The following is a 25,705-nucleotide window of genomic DNA, read 5'->3' as shown; positions in this document are numbered from 1 at the left end:
ACAGCAATCCTGTGTGCCTAGCAGTGTGTCTATTACATGGTAGGTCTTCACTAAATGTTTGCCGATTGCATCAGAACCACAAGAAGGTATTAGTTCAAAAGTTCCTTATTAATAGACAATGAGGTGACCAAGCAAAACATGTTTTCATGATAAAATTATTCTCTCAACATTTTACTTTTGCAGACTTATTTGATAAATTAGACTATCTTTCCAGGGATTGCACTGGTTTTATAGATGTGTAGATGTTCTTAAGCATTTAAACATTACAACTAATTTGCCTACTTGTGAAGTTATTTCCATTTAAGCATATACTTTACCATAAAAATAATTTCTGTCCTGTCTTCATTGCATACTAAATGATCAAACTTTGAAGTAGTGAAGAAATATTTGTGCTTAGGTAATCTAATTAGAATTCTTCCCTTTAGGATGTGGAGATGCTTAAAGATAAAAAAGAAAATCAGCTCTTCATTGATTGATCCTCTAAAATTTTAATCAAGCTCAGCTTCAAAAGAAAAGCTAGGGGCAATGAGGATGGATCCTACATAAATGTACCATGGAATACACCTTCAAAAAAGTTAATGTTCATATGAATCGGTCTAAAGAATGGATTTGTTGGGAGAAAAGAGGACTTTTACATTGACAAGACTAATAATCAGCCCTTCGGAGCGCAGTGCTGCCCGGTGCCCATAGCCTCTGAAATGTGATCTCCCCCCTCCCTGATTGGATAGGAATTGGGCTTTCCTTGAGAGCAGCTCTACACTGTGGCTGCTCAAAGCTCCAGCTGCTCTCTCCGCCTTTGCTGCCGCCTTTGCTGCTGCCGCCACTGCCGCGAATGGAGTGATGGAGCCCAAACGAGGCTGCTGGACCGCCTGCTTTCTCCTGGCTCTGTGGGTGCTCCCGGCTCTGTCCTGCCCTAGCCGTTGTCTATGCTTTAAGAGCACCATCCGCTGCATGCACTTGATGTTGGATCACATCCCTAAGGTGTCACAGCAGACCACGGTCCTGTAAGTTTACACAAGCTCTCGCAAACTTGCTCAGTGACAACCGCCTTCTCCTGCCCCTACTCCAAACCTCTGTCAGCTGGGGAGAAACGTCATTCTCTTTTAATTTTGCGGGGTCCCGATATCCTCCTTGCTTGTGCATTTCGAGTCTTTTCCTCTATGGACAACTGTGGGAATATGCACTCAGACTTTATACAAACAAGGCATTATATTTGATTCAGATGCTTAAATTTGAATTTCTAGGAGTAACTTTGATGAAAACATCTAGAATTTGCCTTGAAGACTCTCATTGCCCCCCCTTTTTTTTCTTTCCTTCCTCCAGAAGCAGAAAAATGTAAATAAGTTTTTAAAATTAGTACTCTGTGTACTTTGATTTTATTTTCCTCCTTTCCCTTCCCACCCCCCCTATCTTTGGAACTCTAATTAAAGCAGTGTGATAATTCCATTTGTGGTTCCAAATTACTCTGCAAAATTAAATTATGAGATTTTACATTTGAAAGGAAACTTAAAAATCATATAGTCCCAAATCCGTATTTTATAAAGCACCTCATAAGCCAAAGTCACTTGCTTAGGTCACATAGTTACAGTCAGAATTTAAACTACAACGTAGGTATCCTGACTCCTTAGCTTAAGAGCCCTGGTCTTTTCAGTGCATAAATTTGGAACTAGTTTCTCCCCTAGAAACACTTCCCCTTCACTGGAAGAAAGACTAAATGCTGGAAGAATTTATTAAAGTTCTTATACTAGAACTGCTATTAAATTAAATATCTTCTGATCATCTTTCAAATTAGCTGACCAAACAAAAGGGAAGAAGGTAGTGTTAAAAGAATAGGAGGTAAGCATGTGCTAATCTAAAAGGTTAAGACTGCCTACTTTCTTATATCTTGATTCCTAAGGAAATTTTTTCAATTATTCCACTCCATCCATCCATCAGTGGACATGAAACTCTCTTTGAACATTTGAGATCCTGGAGCCTGAACAAATCACTTCTAACAGATTATTTAAGGGAGAAAAACAGGATGAGACAAACAATTGGAGAGTTGGGAAATAGTTGATAAACCTATCAACCCAAAGTTGAAAAATCTAGGTGTGATAACAGCACAACTGTTAGAGATTGACCTACATGATACCTATACACTTTGTAACAGCTGTTTATTCTGCACTGTTAGATGAACATTGCAGACAAAAACAAAAAATAAGCTTCATGGTCAGGAAGACAAATCCTTTGGGAATGTCAAGTAAGCAAGGCATAAATAGAGAGTTAAGATTTTTAACACAAGGTGGTAGTAGACACAGATTTTTGTTTCAAAGAGTGGTAGCCATTTAACTTATCATGTGCCTGAAAATTTAATATCAAAAGAATTATCTGTTAGAATGCAACATCAATTGAACATAAAAAAAACACATGTTAAAAAGTGTGAAACTAGTAGTCCTAATCATTCAATTAAGATTATTGAATTAAAGGGAAAAAAAACTGGGAAATAATTTCACCTGTTTGTGTTCATAGTTGCTCTTGAGCATTTAAAGATTTTCCAGCAGGGTAAAGAATAAAACTGAGTAATTTTGTCTGGCCCACAATTGCCTAATCTGTTATCTATAGGACAGGTATTAGATATAGATATATAGGTTTTGGATATAGGTATAGGATAGTTATATGAATACTGTGTTTTATCTCTTGTTTCCTTCATAGTTTTATAAAGACATATCTCTTACAAGAGACCCTTCCTTAAAGACATCAGTTAACTTGTCTACATTCAAATGGTTGGCATCTGAAGATGAGATTGTGGGGAAGCAGGAAAATAATTACCTTTTTAACAAAATGAATTGAAAGTAAAGTGCCAAAAGGTTTTGAGGATAATTAGCCATCACATTACATTTAAAAAAATGTATTGTCTGAATTCAATCAACTCTGCTACCTACAAATCCATGTGGGAAAATATATTTGAAATTTATATTGCTATTCACTTCAGAATATGCTAGTCAATAAATATTTGTGAAGCACTTTGTATGTGCCAGGTACTATACTAAGCACTGGGGATACTATTAATAACAACAATGATGATACTAAATAGCCTTTACATAGTGTTTTAAAGTTTATAAAAGACTTTATAAATATTATTTTATCCTCATAATAGCCCTGGGAAGGAGGAGCTAATTCCTTCCTTCTTTCCTTCCCTCCCTCCCTCCCTCCTTCCTTCCTTCCTCCCTCCCTCCCTCCCTCCCTCCCTCCCTCCCTCCCTCCCTTCCTTCCTTCCTTCCTTCCTTCCTTCCTTCCTTCCTTCCTTCCTTCCTTCCTTCCTTCCTTCCTTCCTTCCTTCCTTCCTTCCTTCCTTCCTTCCTTCCTTCCTTCCTTCCTTCTGTCTTTCCTTCCTGCTGGCTAAGCATCCCTTGTGCATTAAGTCAAAGAGGAGGGAGGGAAGGAGGGAGGGGATGGGGGGGGGGAGAGAGAGAGAGAGAGAGAGACAGAGAGAGAGAGAGAGAGAGAGAGAGAGAGAGAGAGAGAGAGAGAGAGAGAGAGAGAGAGAGTTTTCTGTCTACCAGATTTTTTTCCATTCTGTGATCTCAAGAAATCATGTAGCATTCATTAAAAAGGCAGAACTATGGAAAGAATCATGGAAATTGAATTTTGTATCATTGGTTGTAGCATGGCAAATACTAAGGTTGAGAAGCTCATGGTTTTCTGTACTGCAACTTTTTTTTTAACCCTTGCCTTCCATCTTAGAATCAATACTATGTGTTGGTTCTAGGGCAGAAGAGCAGTAAGGGCTAGGCAATGGGAGTTAAATGACTTGCTCTGGGTCACATAGCTAGGAAGTGTCTGAGGCCAGACTTGAACCTATGACCTCCTGTCTCTAGGTCTAGCTTTCAATCCATTGAGCCACCCAGCTGCCCCTGCAACTGTTTTTAAGGACAGAATGCTAATATAGAAATGGATATTTCCAGTAAGTTGAAAATGAGTTAGGCAATTTCAAAAAGTCTTGAGGAATCTGAGAATTGGCAACGATTTTTAAAAAATGAAATCTGTGTTCCTTCTCTATCACTGCCCTCCAGAATGTCCAAAATCTTTAAACTTTATAACTAGTTTTGTTTAGCATATTCTGTCAAATCCTGTGGGGCAAACTAATATGAGAAAATGTTCAATAGGCACCTAGCTGTACTTTGTAAAAAAAGGGGGAAAAATTACCTAACTGGGACTTGCTCATCTTTCCAAAAGATGCTCCAAGTCCATTATGTAGTATAATGTTAATGAGAATTTAGGAGAATGAACTATATTATAAAGAGAGAAGAAACTAATACGGTTAAAAAAGTCCTTTTCATTCATTTTATTTCAAGGACTTTTCAATACTCCATTACCCAGAGACAGGTTTGCTTTAAGTCATTGAAAATGAGCTTCTGTTTTTCTGGAAAATCAAAGCCTGTGATTGAAACATGCTGACTTGAGTTTTAATAGCTAGGGAAAACAGCATCTTAAATAAGGATTTCATAAGAAAAAATTTTGTGGGTGGGAGATTGTGAAGAAAGCTAGAAGTACATTTAAGACCTACATGAATTGGACCTCTCCTGAGCTAATTAGTTAATGCCAGATGATTATATTGCTATTTAAAAATATTATTAACTCCAATGACAAAACTCATTAAAGCAGGGATTCTCTAAAGGAAATAAAAAGCATGTTTTCATACACTAAGACTAAAAGAGTATAGAATTTCTTTTCAAGGCTGGAATTGCTAGGCAATGAGAAAGTGGAAGAATATTTTAAGTGCAACTAAATAATTGGGGAATGTATTTTCTTGCAATAATGTTGGCAATGCATAATTTTCCCCTGATATTTGAAATCTCATTGCTTCTTAAATCTACCTTATATTGAATACAGATACTCTTCTTTTCCCCACCACAGGCACTGTGAAAATTTGCTGTGTTTAAAGTTTAACCATGATTTTAGAATAAGAAAAGAATAAAAAATCTCACAATAAAATATTATTTGATGGGAGATATAACTGTTATTATACCCATTGTTTTTAAGGCAAATACTATCAACCCAATAGGAAAAGATTCAATCAGACAGCAGAAGAATAAAGTTTTAGAAAGCATGATTTTTTATTTTGTATCCCTCAGAGCAGGGTAAATCATCAGGAATTGGAAGCTGCAGATAAAAAATTTCTGGCAATAAAAATAATTTCTTCATGTAGTCTGTCTGATCACTAATCAAAAGCAGTACATCACTTGGCTTCTTCAGCTTCTTTTTATTCCAAGGTCATTAGTCTGTACCTTGAACAATCTTTCTATATACTGACTTAAGAAATGTGAATGGCTTTAGGAAGCATGATTCGGGGATGGAACAGATTCAGGTTCATTTTAGTGACCAACTTCCAAATAAGGCTTGTTTGGTTACATTTGAAAAAAAAATTTAAGCTCAGGATATTTTATTGAGTCAGGATTTCCCCAGAAGTCTTAGATAAGTGTTCATTTACAGGAATAAGTAAGTTGGGTTAACTCATTTAAAGACTTTTCCTCTGTGTAGAAAGCTTGCTTTGCACTCCAGATAGTGCAAAATTGAATGAAAAAAAAAAATTGGATTGGACTCAGTGAGGAAAAGACTTGCTCAGTTGATAAGAACTTCAACTTGTTTAAGAACAAAATAGAATTTTTTCAGCATTTTCCAATTCCTCTTCCATTTGTGACTTTTTAAAAATTTCATTCAACTTTCAGGGGTTATTTTGGCCTCTTACCTTGACCCCTGAAACACATCCCCCCCAAAGCACTTCTATAATAATGCATTGGCCCAAAATTATTACTGGGGTAACTGGTTACTCATTGCTCCTAGGGATTCCTAGTGTGTAAAATGAGAGATTGGGATGAGATGAACTTTAAAGCCTTTCCATCTTTAACTGTTTATGGTTTAATATATATAAAAACATATGCTAGCTATATAATGTGGTCTAAGTATCTCCCATCCTTGAACTATATACATATATATACATACCTGTAGATTTGTAATATTCACTCATATGCATGTGTCTACATGTCCATATATGTATATATATGCACACATGTGTGTTTATACATGTGTTCACAAATGCACAGTATCTTTATATAAAGTTTTATTTGTTTGAATTGCAGGGGAAGAAACCTTGATACATTTTCTTAAGTACCATGTAGCTGTGGAAAAATGTGGGACCTGAAACAATGCTCAACTTGGAATTTTAAAAATCACATGCATGTATTTTGGTGCTCATTTGTGGGGACATGAAATATTAATTAAGCACTTGCAGGACATGTAAAGAAAACCTGGAGAAAACAGTTCCTACTGTTATAGACCAGTTTATCAGTTTTTCCAAATGACATTTTGCATTTCTATTTCAGGTAGGTCTTTAACCCAGCTTAGTAGATCAGGCCAGAGTGCTAATGAGGACAGGTCATGACTTAATTCCCTTGTGGGCCAGTTATCTTCTCTTTGTTCCGCCTTACTATGGGCTGGCCACAGGCAAAGCTGTCAAATAGGTCAAGTTTATCTCTAGCATCCTTTCCTGTCCTTGTCTCCTTCTTTCCTTCCCTTCCTCTCCCAGGTGATCTCATGATGCCTACAAGCTGCCTATATCCCACTCTAGCAGAGCATCCCATCAAGGGTAATAGCTCATGTTCAGGGTCTTGTGCCAGGAGAAATATGGAGAAATTAAACTAATGTCACTGTGGTAATGGGAAAGGACTACACCTTCTATATTTGTTTCTAGGTAAAATAATAGGCATTTAAAAATATATAATTTTTTATATAGAATACTTTTACCTTAATATTAGAGGAATAATTGTTACCTAAGGTAATCTAGTCTGGGAGTGGTTATCAAGTACAGGTGGAAAGTGGTATTTCATTGGCCATTGGGGATATGTTTTGGTGCACGCGGACACTTTTTATGGTGACCTACTATATGGCCCTGGTTGATCCTGACCCTATAGAAGTGGCCCTTCATTTGTACATTGTGGATAAGAAAGGTATTTGTAATATTTCAATTTATATGTTTTTTTTTCTTGAACATTCTAAGTGCCTAGACTATTCATCTATAATCACATGGTTAACCCACTTCCCTTCCAATGATACATTTCCAGAATAACATCTTTTTAAAAAAATTATTTATTTAGAATATTTTTCCATGGTTACATTATTCATGATTTTTCCCACCCCCTTCCCTCCCTCCCTCTCAGAGTTGACAAGCAATTCCACTGGATTATACATGTATTGTTCTTCAAAACCTATTTACATATTATTTATATTTGTAATAGAATGATAATTTAAAGTCAAAATCCCCAATCATATCCCCATGGAAACATATGGTTTTTTTCCATGTACTTCTACTTTCTCTGGATCAGGATAACATCTTTAAGGGAATTTTTTGTATTATTGTTAGTAATGTGTTGTATCCTGTTTATGTATGTATACTATACATATTTCCTTTGCCCTTCAGGTCACCCAGAATTTTTATTCTCTCAAGACTGAGGTTCCATGATTCATGGTTAGAGTTCTAATTAAATTATCTAGGTACATGTGGGTTTGGAAAACTAACTACATGTTGATAATCTAAAAAGAAGTTTTAAATAATGGAAATGGATTTGATGAAGAAAAAATGCAAATAGTGTCACTTGTTGACATTTTAAATGAGTGAAAATGGAATTCTTTAAAAAAATAAATGCAACAGTAAAAATTATTCATATTAAGATGAACAAATAAGCCTTTTGTTTATATACTGTAATTAGCACGATGATGAATTAGGCTAAAGAAAAAGCCCTGGTAAATAATAAGATTTTTTTAGTTTTCACATCAATGAGGGATTATTTTTTACTTGGCCTGGGGTAGAAAGAAATATTATTATCAATGAGTCAAGAATGTAGATTTTAGCTCACTACATATGGAAGATAAGGGAAATTTAAGAATTAGACCTATTTAAAAATAGAATTGGCCACATTTAAGGAAGTTCACTATATTTCTAGAAGTTCACTATTAAGGAAGTTTACCATACTATCCAATGAAAGGCTAGATGGCTGTGGATGTTAAAGATGGAATTTATATATCTGTTACAAGTTGATCTGAAAAATCTCCAAGGCTCTTCTGAGGCTGTTATTCTACATGGACTGGGGAAGTTGCTAATTACCAAAGTATGATATGATATCCTTTTTTTTTTAAAGTTATGCAAAATATATTTCCACATCAGCAATATTGTGAAAAAGAAGAAAAATAAAGTGAAAGAAAATATATTTAATATGCACTCAGAGCTCATCAGTTCACTCTTTGGCAATGGGTAGCATTTTTCATCATATCTCTCTTTTTTAAAATCTTTACCTTTTGTCTTATTTGAATTCTAAGACAGAAGAGCTGGAAGAGCTGGGTAGGCAATTTGGGGTTAAGCGCCTTGTACAGCTGGGAAGCTCCTGAGGTCATATTTGAACCCAGGGCCTAATCTGCCCCTGCTATGAGTTCTTTAGAATTGTCTTAAATCATTGTAATAATTAGAGCTAAATCTTTCACAGTTGATCATTGTTGTAATGTTGCTGTTTTTGTATACTGTGTTCTCCTGGTTCTGCTCCCTTCACGTTGTATCAGCTTTATAAGTCTTCCCAGGACTTTCTGAAATTGTCCCCTTCATCATTTCTTACAGCACAATAGTATTTCATTACAATTATATTCCATAACTTGTTCAGACAGTTCCGAACTGAGGGACATCCCCTTAGTTTCTAATTCTTTGTCACTACAAAAATAGCTGTTATAAATATTTTTGTTCATATGAATCTTTTTCCTTTTTTAAAAATCTCTTTTAGAAGTTCAGATCAAGTAGTAATATTGCTTGGTCAAAGGGCATGCATAGGTATGCCCTTTGGGCATAGTTCTAAATTGCTCTGCAGAATGGTTGGATCACTTCACATCTCCACTAATGCTGTATTAGTATTCCTATTTTTCCATATCCCTTCTAGTTTTTGACATTTTCCTTTTCTGTCATGATATAGCCCGATTGATACTACTTCAGAATTGCTTTAATTTGCATTCTCTAATTATTAGTGATTCATAGCATTTAAAATTATAATTGTTGATAACTTTGATTTCTTCTTCTGAAAACTGCCTGTTCATATCTTTTGATCATTCATCATTTGGAGGATGGCTCTTGTGTTTGTTTGTTTGTTTCTTTTAATAAATTTGACCTAGTTCCCTATATAGGTGAGAAATGAAGCCTTTATCAGAAAAACTTGCTGTAAAATCTTCATTTACTTTCCTGCTTTCCACTATATTGGTTTTGTCTATGTGAAACCTTTTTAATTTAAAGTAATCAAAATGTCTCATTTTGCCTTTTGTGATCCTCTTTATCATTTATCTGTTCAAAAACTTTTCCCTTATCCATAGATCTGACAGGTAATTTTTTTCCAGGCTTCCCTAATTGGCTTATGATATTATCCTTATGTCTAAATCATATACCCATTTTGTCCTTATCTTACTATATGGTGTAACTTGTTGGTCGGTATCTAGGCTATACCAGACTACTTTGTTTTTCCAACAGTTTTTGTCAGATGGTGAGTTGACTAAGTTACTCCAGTCATTTCCTTCTCTATTCTGTATGCCTAATCTATTCCACTAATCAACCATTCTTTCTAATCCAGTACCAAATTATTTTGAAAATTATCATTCTGTAATACAATTTGAGATCTGGCACTGCTAAACACTCTTTTGTTTTAATATTGCTTCTAGTACCTACTTCTTTCTTTACTTTTAGGAGTTAAGGAGCATCTAAAAATGTCACTATGCCTATTTCCCAGAGCATCTTTAGTGAAACCATCTTGAAGCCTGCATTACTTTGGGAAGTTTTCTTGGTTCCAAAATAACTTACTGCCACTGTGTCCCCTTTCCAGCTTGCATCCCCTCTGTGGAGATGACATCAGCTAGATTTTAAGAAGAAAACAAGCTGATTAAACTAAGTTATAAGTGATCAATAGCCTTTAACTGTACTGGAGGGACAGTCAATCCTCTGCATTCCCAGTTAAACCTTCTTGACTTCAAGCATTCTCATGATTTTATTAACTCATTTTCACTTTCATATTGGCAACCTCATACATTCATGACCATGTGCTGTAGAGGAAAAACGAGAGGCACTATGTGGGCAAGTTTGTGGAGCAGCTGGTATTCTACGAGGGCTCCACTGCTCTTGTTTATCCGGCCATTGTAACGTGTGTTCATTGCATATTTTCACTGTTTGCCATTCCCATCATTGAAACTACTTCAAGGTCAGCTCACTTTGGATTTTGTTTTTCATTTTTATTTTTTCCTTTTGGGGGAGGAGATTGGGAGGAAAGAATGTGAATTTTGGTTAAATAAAACAGTAATTCAATTTAAAAAACAAATGAAGTTAGATTATCTCTAAGGTCCTTTTGAGCTCTAACATTTGACCATCTATTAAATATTTGGGTACACATAGGATGCTTATGTCTGCAATTTTAGAAAATGGATGAGCAAAATATATTCAAGGCTAATCAACATTTTCTTTTTTAGTCCTTATTCTAAACTACAGTGTTGTATATAGTGAATTCTGAGATAGCATTAATTTTGTCACCTTCATTGCATAGGCACCTGGATAGGACAGTTCTCTAACTTTGAACTAATATTTCTGATTCATTCCACACTCTTAGAGAAAGGCCAGTTTTTGCCTGTAGGCCAGCCACATTTTGGCCACCCCTAAGAGAAGTTTAGGTAAAAAGCTGTTGAGCACTGGGAATTTTCTTCAAAAATGTTCCAGGTCAGCCAAAAAATGGTCACTAAGTGTTGCTATAACTCAAACCAGATGGAATACATGAAGACTCTTACACAGTAACTACTTTCTGACAACAAAGTAGATTATTATGAATTTGACAAAACTCTGTATTAGTTATAGACCATGATAATAGTTCCTGACAAGGATAAACGATTAAATTCTTATTGTCCATTTTCTCCATTTTGGATTAATGTCATTTTTTATAATTAGCAATCTTGGCAGTTGCAAAGTGGTTTTTTTCTTTTTCTTTTTCTTTTAAAACCCTTTTTCTTGAGGCAAACCAACCTACAACAACAACAAAAGAATTCTTAGGGAAAAAGGATAAAGCACATATTTTTCCTGGGTGTGTCTACACTGCTCTAACATTTGTCTCTGACATCAGAGTGTTTTAAACTCTTATTCAATCACATACAATGAGAAATCTAGGTAAAGGACATTTAGAAAGGGATCTATCAGTTACAACATGGGTGGAGATGAAGCCTTTGTCCCAGAGTGCTAATGTAGAGATTTCTTAAAGTATTTGCTTTATTAGATGTTTTGGTCAATTTGCCTCTAATGGAATATAAATTCTTGGAGTAAAATGAAGTTTTTCCATAATCTATGATTTCATTTTCTAATGTTATTTTTACTTGTTTAAAAAGCAGCACCAAATCTGTCCCATAAAAGGTATAATATAGTATTTGTTCTCTAGATTTGTGAATAATCTTTGTCAACAGGAATTGTTTGTTCTTAGAAAGTTTGAAACAATTCTTCTATAAAAAGGAAGATAAACTTTTTAGATATGAGAAAATACTCCCAAGATTATGATGTTGGTAGGTGCTATAGGAGAATGCTTTTTTCTTTACTCTAAAGCACATATATGTATGTTAAGGAGACACGTTTAAGCACATGGGAATTATTAGAAATATTAGAAAAGGGCAAATGTCCTGATTTTGAAAAAATGTGAGAAACTCTACAAACTGTATCTTAGTAAGCTTGACTTTGATTTCTGGGGAAACTCTAGAATGGATATAAGATGGTCCATGAACATCTGGAGATGGTAACAGTATTCCAAAACAATTCTTGAAAGAACACACTTCCATTTTCTTTCTTTCTTTCTTTCTTTCTTTCTTTCTTTCTTTCTTTTTTTCTTTTTTTCTTTTTTTCTTTCTTTCTTTCTTTCTTTCTTTCTTTCTTTCTTTCTTTCTTTCTTTCTTTCTTTCTTTCTTTCTTTCTTTCTTTCTTTCTTTCTTTCTTCCTTCCTTCCTTCCTTCCTTCCTTCCTTCCTTCCTTCCTTCCTTCCTTCTTCCTTCCTTCCTTCCTTCCTTCCTTTCTTTCTTTCTTTCTTTCTTTCTTTCTTTCTTTCTTTCTTTCTTTCTTTCTTTCTTTCTTTCTTTCTTTCTTTCTTTCTTTCTTTCTTTCTTTCTTTCTTTCTTTCTTTCTTTCTTTCTTTCTTTCTTTCTTTCTTTCTTTCTTTCTTTCTTTCTTTCTTTCTTTCTTCTTTCCTTCCTTCCTTCCTTCCTTCCTTCCTTCCTTCCTTCCTTCCTTCCTTCCTTCCTTCCTTCCTTCCTTCCTTCCTTCCTTCCTTCCTTCCTTCCTTTCTTCCTTTCTTCCTTTCTTCCTTCCTTCCTCCCTCCCTCCCTCCCTCCCTCCCTCCCTCTCTCCCTCCCTCCCTCTCTCTCTCTCTCTCTCTCTCTCTCTCTCTCTCTCTCTCTTTCTTTCTTTCTTTCTTTCTTTCTTTCTTTCTTTCTTTCTTCCTTCCTTTCTTACTTCCCTCCTTCCTTCCTTCCTTCCTTCCCTCCCTCCCTCGCTCCCTCTTCCTCCTCCTTCTTCTTCTTCTTTTTGGTTCGAAGGTAGAAGAACAGTAAGGGATGGGATTGCCCTTTGGGGAGTTAAGACTTACCCAGGGTACCAACTAGATAGTGTCTGAGGTCAGATTTGAACCTAAGACCTCTTGTTTTCAGGCCTGAATCTGTCCACCAGCCACCCAGCTGTCCTCACACACTTCCAATTTTGACAGTCTCTAAAGTAGTACATGAAGGGATATTGTGGATATAGTTTATATAGATTTTTGCAGCATTTAATGTATTTCATATTATTCTTGGGCAAAGGATGGAGAAATATTGGCTAAATAATAATGAAATTAGTTGATTCACACTTAATGCTTTAATGTCAGTCTGGTAGGTGGTCTTCATTGGAGTATCTCAAAGATCTGACCATGTCACTGTGATATTTAGCATCTTTATCAATGACTTACATAAAGCAATAGCATGTTCTTCAGAATGGTACCTGACACAAAGCTGGGAAATATAGCTAGCACAGTGTCTGTGTCATGATCTTAGAAGATTTTGATCTGGAGTATTGGGTTGCATCAAATAAGATGAAATTCACTAAGCATAAGTATTCAGCTTTTATACTTTGGAACAAAAAAATAAAAACAACAAGTGTAAGATGGGAAAGTCATGGATATATGGTAGCTGTTTTGAAAAAATCTGGGGATGTTAGTAGACTTTAATCTCAGCATATGAAGTAATAATATGCTGGAGCTAATAAAATCTTATATCATGGGCTGTGAAAGGTTTAACTCTAGGAATAGGGTGGTAAGAGACAACGTGTACTCAGTCCTTTTAAAACTACTTCTGGGGTGTTGTTCAATATTGATAAATTAGAGAACAAAAGAGAGCAATCGGGACTATGAAGAATCAAGTTAATGTCACATAAGGGTTGTTTGAAGAGACTGGATTTTTATATTTTAGAAAATATTTTACTTTCTCAACTGCATGTAAAAATAATTTTTAACATTCATTTAAAAAATTATGTTCTAAATTTTCTCCTTCCTTCCCTTTCATTTCCCCTTCCTGAGATGGTAAACAGTTTGATACAGGTGCAATTATACAAAATATATTTCTATATTGGCCATATTGTGGAAACTGCCCCCCCCAAAAAAAAACCCATGAAAAAAATAAAGTGAGAAATAGCTTGCTTTGATCTATAACCAGACTTTACCAATTCTTTCTCTAGAGATGGATAACATTTTTTCATCGAGTCCTTTAGAATTGTCTTAGACAATTCTTAGTATAGCTGAAAATAATAGCTCAGTCATAGTTGATCTTTGTACAATTGCTGTTTCTATGTACAATGTTCTCCTGGTTCTGCTAACTTGACTTTGCATTAGTTCATGTAAGCCTTTCCAGGTTTTTCTGAAATCACTCTGCTCATTCATTTCCTATAGACCACCAGTATTCCATCACAATTATATACAACTTGTTCAGCCATTCCCCAACTGATGGACATCACCTCAATTTCCATTTCTTTGCCACCACAAAAAAGAGCAGCTATAAATATTTTTGTATAAAGAGGTCCTTTTCCTTGACTGAATGTTTAGATGAAGAGAAGATTCAGGGTCAACATGATAGCTGTCTTTAAATATTTGAAAAGCTATCATAGGGAAGGAGGATTAAATTGGTCTTGTTTGACTTTTGAATACTAAACCAGGATCAGTGAGTTGCAAAAGAAGTTAATTTAGACTTTATATCAGGAAAAACCTCCTAAACCATTAGAGCCCAAAAGTATATTTGAAAGTCTAGTGAGGTGGGAGGGGTCCTTCTCCTTAGAAGTCTTCAAATAGTAGCTGGATGACCACTTGTTATATTTCCATTTTAGTAGGCATTCCTTTCATGTATATGCTTGACTAAATTACTAGAAGTTCTAGTTTTTTAATTCTGGGGTTCTATAAAAATTCTGAAGTAACTAGGGAATATTTTAATTAGTGGGAAGTAGCTACAATAACCCAGGTGACCAAAGATGTTTTAACCAATATCATCTGAGTTTGTTAACTCTGAATGGTTCTTCCATATCTGGCATCCCTTTACCATTACTGGAAAACTGGTTATGCATCAAACCTGCCTTTATGCAAGGCTGTAGTGAATAGATGAGAGGACTGACACAGATGGAATAAAAGACAAAGTAAGAAAAGATTGGGCTTTAGTGTGAATGCTTAATAAGGCAAAAGACTTTTAAAAATTTATTTTAATTTTAACCATATAGGAATTCAGGGTAAATCTTGGATGATGTTGAGTTCTTGTATGTATTTTTCCCTCCTCTTGAGTTCATCTGCATGGATGTCCACAATTTTCTCACATGGATCATCATTTAACTGATACAATGCAGGGGTTTGTTCAATGAGTACATAAAGTGATTGGCTTGGAATTAAAGTTTTCTCTTGCTCACTTATGTTGTAACCGAAGGATAGAAGTAGGTTTGGCTTCTCAGAAAAAAGTAGAACCTATCTAAATCTATCCCCAAAGAATCTTTATCAAATCATGTATTTCAGAATGCTGAAAGAGCTTTGAAAGAAACATTAAAAAAGTTTTTTTTCATTTAGTTTGGACATTTCCTTACCAAGTTGTCTTGCATTTTAAAAATGAGGATAAAGGGTTTTTTTTCCCCTCTAAAGTAGATTTTAGAAATAAGTTATACAATTTAAAAAATTCTGTTAATTTGTGAAGAGAGCACTAACTTATTTGCCTTTTAGGTTACTCTGCAGAGTACAATTACAGTATGGTCAAGTGGGAAGGGGCTTTAGAAATGCATTTTGTATAGTAAACACTTTGCTTTACTAGTTATGAAATTATGCCTATGAAAGTTAACCAACATGCTTAAAATAAATCAATTAACATGCATTTATTAAGCATCCCCTGTGTGCTGGGGTTATAAAGACAAAATAAAAATAGTTATTTCTCTTGAGGACTTCACATCTTATAAAGAAAGGCAATATATTTGCACAGCATATGTAGAATATGTATGTGTATATACAGATAAATACAAATAAGTTAGTTTAGGTAGGTAGGGTGGATGGGCACTAGCAGCTGAAGGGATCAGGAAAGGTTTCATTTAGGAAGTCATTCCTTGGGTTGTCTTTTTTTTTTCCTAATATTCTTATTGTCATGCAAAATACCCTTCCATATAGGTCATTGTTGTAGAGCACGCTCAGACATAATCAAAACCCCAACATAAAACCATAAATTTTACACCGATGGGAAAGACAATTTTGATAGTTCTTTCTCTGGAAATGGATAGCATTCCCTGTCATAAGTCTTTCAGAATTCTCCCAGATCATTATTTTGCTGAGAGCAGCTAAATTTTCAGATAATCATGGTACAATATTGCTGTTATTGTTTTCTCTCAGTTTTGCTTATTAAACTCTGCATCAGTTCTTGCAGATCTTTCTAGCTTTTTCTGAAATAATCTTGCTTATCATTTCTTATAGCACAATAGTATTCCATCACCAACATGTACCACAATTTATATATTTTATGGACATCCCCTCAATTTCCAATTCTTTGCTGCTACAAAAAGAGCTGCTATAAATATTTTTTTTTGTACAAGTAGGTCCTTTCCCTTTTTTTATTATCTCTTTGTAGGATACAGATGCAGTAGAGGTACTAGAGGATCAAAGGGTACACACAGTTTTTTTATGGCCCTTTGGGAATAGTTCCAAATTGCTTTTTAGAATGGTTGAATCAGTTTACAACTCCACCAACAATGCAATAGGGTCCTTGGGTTGAGTCTTAAAGGAAGTGAGTGGCAGAGCATTCTAGACATGGGCTGGGGCATCTGATGCAAAGAAAGGCACAGGGACAAGAGGAGTGTCATGTGTGGAACAGCAAGAAGGCCAATTCTGTCTGGACTGAGAAAAGGATGATCTGAATTTTGGTATTGATTGTAACATTTATTATTTATACATTTCTATTAATGTGTAAATGTATGTGATACTTTTTCTTTTGCCTTATTGCTAAGTAGTTGTTTCTATTTAAGATATCAGAGTGGGCAAATTGATGTACATTTCTGGGGACTTGAGAATGTATTTTACCTACTTAAGCTTACCCCTTAGACCATGAAAGAATTGTGTGCAACTACGTGGGGAACTAAGGTGTAATTAAGTGATTATTTCTTCTCTATTATGGTAGAAACATAATCATGATCTAGCTTGCATGGAATCATCAGAGACCTAACTACTTCATTAAAGCATGTGTGTATGATAAATTATATCATTTTTTAGAAGGTGCAACTTCATCTCTTCCAACATAAAACTGGCATATATTTTAAACATTGTTGATGCTTCTTGAAGGAATGTGTTTTTTAGAACTATTTTGTTTGCATTTTTCCCTTTGAAAATTATCTTCCTCATACCATTAAACTGACATGCCTTTCCCCTAAAAATGATTATTATGTTCAATAATTAATTTCATGTTTTAAGTTTCTTTTGAATTTAAAAACACTAATAAAGCTGCTAGGGGCTTATAGGTGGCACAGGGGATAGAACAGATCTGGAGTCAGGAAGATTCATCTTCTCGAGTTCAAATGGGGCTTTAGACACTTACTAGTTGTCTGAGCCTGGGCAAGTCACGTAACCCTGTTTATTTCAGTTTCCTTATCTGTGAAATGAACTGGAGAAGGAAATGGCAAACCACTCTAGTATCTTTGCCAAGAAAATCCCAAATGGAATCACCGAGAGTCAGACACAGCTGAAATAACTGAACAACAACAATAAAACTGCTTTCTAATGCTATTGTCATTGTCTCTGGAATTGATAGAAAAACAATAACAACTCTTGATAATGAACAAAGGACATATGGATGTGTACTCAAGCTAAGGTGATATATGAGCATAGGTTTATAGATTTAGTCCAGGAAGGGACCTCAAAGTCCATATGGTTTGCAGATTGAGGTCTATCATGGTTTTGTCCCAGAGTGCTAGATTTAGAGGGTATTGATAGTACATGTGAATCCCCATTGGACATTAAAGTGTCTGTTTCTATTTCATAAGTCACGTGAGACTACCCTGCCCCCCCCCCACTGCCTGAAGTGATCTACCTTCTGATAATGAGCCCTTCCAATGTAGCTAAGCTATTCATAATAATAATAGCTAACTCTTATGTCATGCTTACTATGTGTTGGCCACTAAATGCTTTGTAAATATTTTCTCATTTAATATTCATATCAACCGTGGGAGGCAAGAGCTATTCTTCTCATTTTACAGATAAGGAAACTGGGGCAAACAGAAGTTAAATGACTTGCCTGTGGACACACAGCTTGTATGTATATGAGGTCAGATTTGAGCTCCGGTCTTCCTGATTTCAGACCCAGAGCTTCTTGACTCCACCGCCTAAATACCTTCTTTGACCATAGTCTTAGCTAATTTCTGAGTTCATGGGTCAATGGATCCTAGCTTGGTGGAACTTCCTAAAGCTTAGAACTTATTGGCATGGCCTTGGAGGACTCAGAACAAGCTCCCAGTTTATGGGGAGGCATTAGAGAAGATTTTTAGTGAAGACTAACAGATTCCCACCAATAACAGATTGGGATGTATTTCTAAAAATCATTTGAATATGTCACCTTGCTCTGTACTGATTGAACTGAACTGAGTAAACTTGTCCTCAAAGATTTCTAGCAGTAGTTCTTTCTCTTATTTCCAGTAACTCTGCTGTGTTTTACATCAGGTGGTGTGCTTGGCCTATTTAAGTCAAAAATAACAAGATTTTTAAGAGAAATATTTCCATTTGCCTTAGAAAGTAGAGTACATGGTCGAATATAGCAAAACAGGGCCAAGTTATGTCATGTGTCATTAAAGGAGAGTAAGTAGAAGGATTGGGATATTTAAAAATTTTTTCCTCATACTCTCTTCCCTTCCTCCTGCCCTCCATTATAAACTTTCCCTAAATAATCTCTTTCTTTATGGAAATCTTTGAAATGTATGGTATTATGAATAAAACTGGACCTAGGAATCATAAAAGCTAATGAGTTAAAAATCTGACACATTAGGCTTATGTTTCCTCAGGAAAGGGACTGAGCCTCAATTTTCTTCTCTATGAAAAAGGAATACTAAGCATTATTATAAGTTATTATGAGACTCAAAAGTGATTATATGTACAAGAGTTCTTTGGAAAATAAAATATATTCAATTGTGATATATAACATTAATTTTCTTCTATAATATAAATATTTAATCTTTGTATTCAATATTTACAATATATTTTGAGTATCAAGGAAGACATTTTGTTATCTTAATAATCTGTTAGAAGCTTGGTTATTCAACTGGTTTTTAAAAGGTACTAAAAAAGTACATCATTAAACATATAGACTTTAAAAAAAAACTCCTACCTTCCATCTTAGAAGCAATACTTAGTAAGGGTTTCAAAACAGAAGAGTGGAAAGGATTTGGCACTAAAAACTGAGTTTTGGAAAAGTTAGAGGCTTTTTACTCATGGTCATACAACCAGAAAGTGTGGGAGGCAGGATTTGAATCAAAGTCTATCCAGACAGCAAAGCTAGCTAGCTCTCTATCCACTACACCACTGTCAAAAAAAGTAGTTCTTGACGAACTCCATCCTAAGATCTTGAAAATGCTTCATATGCCATTGTGGAAGCCCTATCAGTGAAGAAGAGCTGAGAAGGAACAGAGAAAGTCCAATATTGTCCCAATTTCCAACAGTGGGATCTGAATTCTGTAACTGGAGAAACTCCAGAATATCTTAGTATCAGCTTACTTTTATATGAGGCAGATAGATGGTTCATTGACTCCCTTGGATTCAGGAGAACTTGAGTTCAAATCTGTTCCCCAATTTCCCAAAGTTTATTAGGTAGTACATAATTCAACCTGATACAGACCAGGGGAGGTTTTTCCACCTGTTTGTGTTGGAATGTAAAAATAAAACTTGAGAATTTTAGAAAAAAATAGTGTTAACCCTTTGCCTCAATTTCCTTATCTGTGAAATGATCTAGAAAAGGAAATGGCAAATCACTTCAGTATTTTTGCCAAGAAAACTCCAAATATGGCCATCAAGGATCAGACACAACTGAACAACATTTGTATAGCTATTTACAAATCACTGGCCAGTCACTATGTTAAGCATTTTATTATTTAATCTGACCCTCACAACAACCTCACAACAACCTGGGAGGTAGGTGCTACTTATTATCCCTATTTTACATATGAAGAAACTAAGACAAACAGAGGTTAAGTGACTTGTTCAGGGTCCTATGGGCTAGTCAGTTTCTGGGGTTAGATTTGAACTTGGATATTCTTGACTCCAGACTCATACTCTGTCCATTCAGTAACTAGTTATATGTCTCTGGGCAAGTCACTTAACCCTATTTGTCTCAGTTTCCTCATCTATAAAATGAATTTGTAGTAAGGGATTTCTAGCAGGGCTATAACTTGGCTATTTCCTGATCCCTTTTCCCTTTCTCCCTTTCGATCAATAAACTGTTTATATATACATACACACACACACACACACACACACACACACATATATATATATATAGTTTGAACCCTTCCTTTAAACCTTTCCATAACAAATTGGAGAAGGAAATGGCAAATTATGCCAGTATCTTTACTGATAAAACCACAAATGTAGGATCAGAAGTTGTAGTCATTTCAGTTTTGTCTTCATGACCTTAAAAATTGAGGACTCCAAAGACTTTGTTCCTGTGGATTTTATCTAGTGATATTTACTATATTAGAAATTAAAGTGTGTTTTAAAAATATTTTTGTTAAATAATTTAAAAATAATAGTATTAAACCCATTTCATGTTAATATAAGTAACTTTTTTATGAAAAATTACTTTATTTTCCAAAAGAAAAAAATCAGTAAAAAGAGTGACATTGTTGTACATATTTTTGCAAATCTCTTTAATGTTTAATAGAAGACAGTTGGATTCTGAGAGCTGCATTCACACTGAATCTGTTATAATATGTTGTTTTGGTACATGAAGAAAATTTGTCCTCATGTAGATCTATAATTGGAAAAGGAAGGAGTATTTTAACAGTCAAATAACATCTTGGTATTATTATGGAAATAGTTTTTTCTTCAAGGAGCCCCTGAAGGGGTCTTGGGGACCCCAAGAGATCTGTGAGACCATATTTTGAAGATTGCTGTCTCTTTCATGTTGCCACAGTATGCCTGCTTTATTTTTTAATTTTTTAAATTTTATTTAATTAGGTAATTTAGAATATTTTCCCATGGTTACAAGATTCATGTTCTTTCCCTCCCCTCCCACCAATCCCCTCCCATAGTTGATGCACAATTCTACTGGGTTTTACATGTAGTATGCCTGTTTTATAAGCACTCTCAGTAGTGATGGCACAGATATTTATTTTTATTTTTTTAACTTGAAATTTTTTTTAATTTGGAAAATTTTATTTAATATTTTTCCATGGTTACATAATTTATGTTCTTTCCCTCCCCTCCTCCCAACCTCCTCCTATAGCCGATGTGCAATTCCACCAGGTTTTACATGTGTTATTGAATAAGACTTATTTCTATATTATTAATATTTGCACTAGGATGTTCATTTAGACTCTACATCCCCAATCATATTCCCCCTCAACCCATGTAATCAAGCAGTGGTTTTTCTTCTGTGTTTCTACTCCCACAGTTCTTTCTCTGGATGTGGATAGTGTTCTTTCTCATAAGTCCTTCAGAAATGTCCTGGATCATTGCATTGCTGCTAGTAGAGAAGTCCATTACATTCGATTGTACCACACTGTATCGGTCTCTGTGTACAATGTTCTCCTGGTTCTGTTCCTCTCACTCTGCGTCACTTCCTGGAGGTTGTTCCAGTTCACATGGAATCCCTCCAGTTAATTATTCCTTTGAGCACAATAGTATTCACCAACATATACCACAATTTGTTCAGCCATTCCCCAGTTGAAGGGCATCCCATCAACTTTCCAATTTTTGGCCACCACAAAGAGTGGTGCAGACATTTAAAACCTATCAGAAATTTTATCCCTTGTTGAGACTTCAATAGCACTTCTTATCAGTTTCATCTTCATCATTATCTCAGTGTCCTGAGCTTGCAAACTGGGCATCAGATAACTCTTTCATCTTCTTGGCCTCTCTACCTGCTTAGTTCTCAAGTCCTTCTGACCTGCCTCAACAATGTTTCTCTAATGGGCCATCTCCTCTCATTTTACACTACTTCCACCTTAGTGCTGGCCTTCATACATCTCTGTCCTTGACCATTGTCATCATTTCTTTACAGGGTTGCCCTCCTTTCCATCTCTTCTCTCCATATTTTGTCTTTTCTACAACTGCCAAGATACTCTTCCCAATGCACACACTTGCTTGGCTCACAGGCTTCCCATTTTCTTTCTGCCTCACATAAAATAGAACTGCTTAGCCTACCATTTAAGACAACCCACAGTCTGGCTTCCTCTGTCTTTCAAGACTTATTTATTTATTTCACACACTTGCCCTCAGGAGTCTACATTCAAGACCCAAATTTCTTTTTATACTTTTCCGGATCTTTATGTTTGTCCAAGTCCCCCCCACTCTATGAAGCATGAAGCCATTTGTTCTATTACCAACAGACTTCCCTTCATTTTGAATCTCTTTTCCCCATGGTTCTGCTTCTTACAGAGACCTGACTCAGCCCAAACAATGGAGCCTGGAAGTGAAGTAGATAAAGCATGAGTCCTGGAATCAAAAAGACTCAAATTCAAATCTGTCTTTGACATTTACTAGCCGTTTAACCCTGGACACCAGGTCTCTTAAGCCATTTGCCTCAATTTCCTTAATTCTAAAAAAGGTTTAATAACATTTACACATTTAACATTAAATATTTAATAAGTTAATATAAATAAAAACAAATTAAACATTAAACATTTAATAACATTTAAAATGGTATTAATAACATTTACTTCCACAGGGTTCCTGTAAGAATCAAGTGAGATAGGGGGCAGCTGGGTGGCTCTGGATTGAGAGTCAGGCCCAGAGACAGGAGGTCCAGGGTTCAAATTTGACCTCAGATACTTCCTAGCTGTGTGACCCTGGGCAAGTCACTTGATCCCCATTGCCTAGCCCTCCTTACCACTCTTCTGCCTTGGAGCCAATACACAGTATTGATTCTAAGACAGAAGATAAGGGTTAAAAAAAAGTGAGATAATATTTTAAAAGCACTTAGTACAGTGCCTGGTGCAAAGGAGGTGTTATATAATTACTTACTGCTTCTCTTCTTCCTTGTATCCCTGGCCATGCTCCCCAGCATTAAGCACACCTCTTGTATTCTTTGGTGGGTGTCACACAGTCATTTAATACTCTTTGGCTGACTGATTTCAAAGTGGTCTTTCTCTCTATTGAGTCAGATGCTTAAAAAAATTTAAGAAATAATCATGACAGAAGGATATTATATTATCTTCTGCCCTCCCTCTGTTGTTAGATGGTAAAATATAGTTTCATGTGAAATTCCATTTGTGAAAGCTTGCTGCCCTCATTGAATATAAACTTTTATATAAATGGGAAAGTAGATATGAAAAAGAAATTAAACAGTCCTCAAGAAACATTTATTTTTTTAATTTATTTTTAAGATATAATTTATTGTTTAAATATTTTTTCATGGTTACATGATTCATGTTCTTTCCGTCCCCTCTTCCCTACCCCCTCCTGGAGCCAACAAGCAATTCCACTGGGTAATACCTGTATTATCACTCAAAACCTATAAGAAACTTCCATTTTAATGGAACTCTTTGTGTACCTTTAGTGTTTGTTATCTTTTGAATAATCACTATATAATATTTACATATTATATATGCTATATATAAATATGTAATATAGCTGTAGGGTAACATTTATTAAGATCACTCAATATTAGTATTGATAGAATAATAATTGATCTTTGAACTGAAAGACTGGGTTTTGTCATGTTGAATATTTATTTATCAGTTATCTGATAGTGATACTATCACAGTAACCAGAAGAGTTATTCTACCTGGGTGAAGAAGATGCTGTTGGAATAAATGGATGTTGGTCTAATTAATCACCACTTTGGTTATCACCATACATTTGTTTAAAATTTTCTTTGCAGATTACATCATCTTTTGCCCCCCTCCCTTGACCTCTGACTAAAACTTGTCTAAAAATAAAAAAAAAAGAACAAAACTTCCCTTTTATTTTAATTTTGCTTTGATTTCATTTATGTGGGCATTTTAGATCTTTTTAAAAGACATTCATTTTCCCCCTCAGGGATTTCTGTGTTTGGCACAATATAAAAGGAAGATATCAGTATTATGTGCAAATAATTTTTAACAGGCAAATGAGAATTTCATTTTAAACCTAAATCACTTAGATATTCTGAACCACATACAATCTCAGGTCTAGAGCTATGCTTTTGAGAATTGTCCTAACAGCTGAGCACAGCTATAATCATACCCCAGGCCTCAGACATAATGAAATGATTTAAGTAAACCAAGTGTAAGTAGTTCTCTTGTATCCAGGGATGAATTTCATGAATAAAAAGCACAAGAATTAGCATTAAATGTAAGTAAAGATACTCTCAGAATTAGTTCTCAGAAAAATACATTTCAAATTGGTCAAACTAGATTCCAGTAAGCAGTCTTTGGAAAAGAAGCAAAAATGATCTTTTAAATTAGATAACTCACTATACTATGCTTTTGAGGGGATGGGTGGGAAATGAAAACTGCATGACAGTCACAGAGAGAAATGATAAATTAAAAACCCAAAGAAAAAATATCATTAATATATTATTTTTCACATTTCTGCTTCCTATATTGACCAAGGGCTGCATGATTCTGCTTTTCCTAATACCCCTTCCCCCTTTGCTTTATTCTACTTTTCTTTTTATCCATTTGGTCTTCCCTAATTCCTTTGTCTTAGTACTTCTGGCAGTTCACCTGCTTGCTCTTGGAATCCCTTCTTAATCTGTTAGAGGCAGAAAGCTCTATGTTGCTGTTTTTCTTAAGCCTTCAAAGTTCTCAAAAGCCCATAATCTCACATGTGGATGCTAGCTCTGACTTCCAGTCCCTGGGCATGCCTGCTTACTTTTGGCCATTATTCATGACCTTCCATCTCACAGCCCTTCCCAGCTGGGCTTTTTAAATAACAGAGGTGTGCATTTATGTAATATGATATAAACCATAAACATAAAATAATACTACCTATCCATGGCTATTTGCATAATAGGATTTGCCACAAGCCCTTAAATTGGCTTTTTCTTTATCAGGAATTGTTTCCAAGTAATTAGGAGTAGAAAGAAGGCTTTGATGGATGTGATCCTTCAGTGATCACATCAAAGCCACGTTTGGGTAGCTTCCAGGAAAGATGGGAATAAAGCATCAGCCTAACTGAAATCATTTGGCAAGATAAAAGCTCACTTTGCTTACTAGCTGGTTTTTGCGTGTTTTCATTTCAGAAATGTTGCCACAAGTTTTGTGTGCTCCTTGGAAAGACTAAGAGACATGTTTTAGAGCATATCGTCAAAAAGAGAACTCGTTAGGCTTGAATCATAAATAAAATATCGCTTCTGGCGTAGTCACTGGAATGTAAAAAAAATTACACACAACATTAAGACATATAATCAATGACTACATTGTATTTAATTTAAAAATCAAAGCTAGAAAAATGTGACTTTCTTCAAGTTCTGACGGTTACTAATGAGATGTGGCTATCCAGTGATGGTGTAGGGGAATGGCTTTTTTTTTTGGGGGGGGGTTCCACTATTTGATAATGCTGTTTTGCTGGTTGACTTAAAATACATTCACAGATCACTCCTGAAACCAGTGTTTTTGTTAGCAGAGCATCCGAGTTCAGTAAAATTAGCTTAAGTGAACCTGATCTATTCATTGGATTTTTAATCGAAATTTCTTCATCGTTCACAGACCATTTTTTTTTTCCAAGTTCTGGCTTTGCATGGAGCTTAATGCATGTTGTTTGAATGGGATTCAGTTTTCCCACCATGAATCTCCCAAAGTGTTGTCAAACTCAAATAGAACATGTCTCAGACCCTCCTCTCCCACTGCCTTAGAAAATTACAAATTAACATTATCTGTGTTCTATTCTATTTTTATTTCTTTTGCTAAAGCTTCCTCATTAGATTTTGATTTGGTTCAGGCCTATTGCAGAGTATGTTTTAGGCAACAGTT

At 35.3% G+C, this 25,705-nt stretch overlaps 1 protein-coding gene across 1 annotated transcript in view; it reads left to right on the top strand.

Moving 5' to 3' along the window:
- Positions 1-388: 388 nt before the first annotated feature.
- PXDNL (peroxidasin like) overlaps positions 389-25,705 on the top strand; it is a 584,754-nt gene continuing 559,437 nt past the window's right edge. The window contains exon 1 of the mRNA XM_007487140.3: positions 389-1,004. Within this exon, the coding sequence (XP_007487202.2) occupies positions 841-1,004 (164 nt within the window). The 5' untranslated portion in view covers positions 389-840. The remainder of the gene's footprint in view (positions 1,005-25,705) is intronic.

This window comes from Monodelphis domestica, chromosome 3, assembly GCF_027887165.1.
Source record: "Monodelphis domestica isolate mMonDom1 chromosome 3, mMonDom1.pri, whole genome shotgun sequence".
Classification (NCBI taxonomy): domain Eukaryota; kingdom Metazoa; phylum Chordata; class Mammalia; order Didelphimorphia; family Didelphidae; genus Monodelphis; species Monodelphis domestica.
Note: the sequence above shows the minus strand (reverse complement) of the source record. Positions and strands in the feature narration are given on the sequence as shown.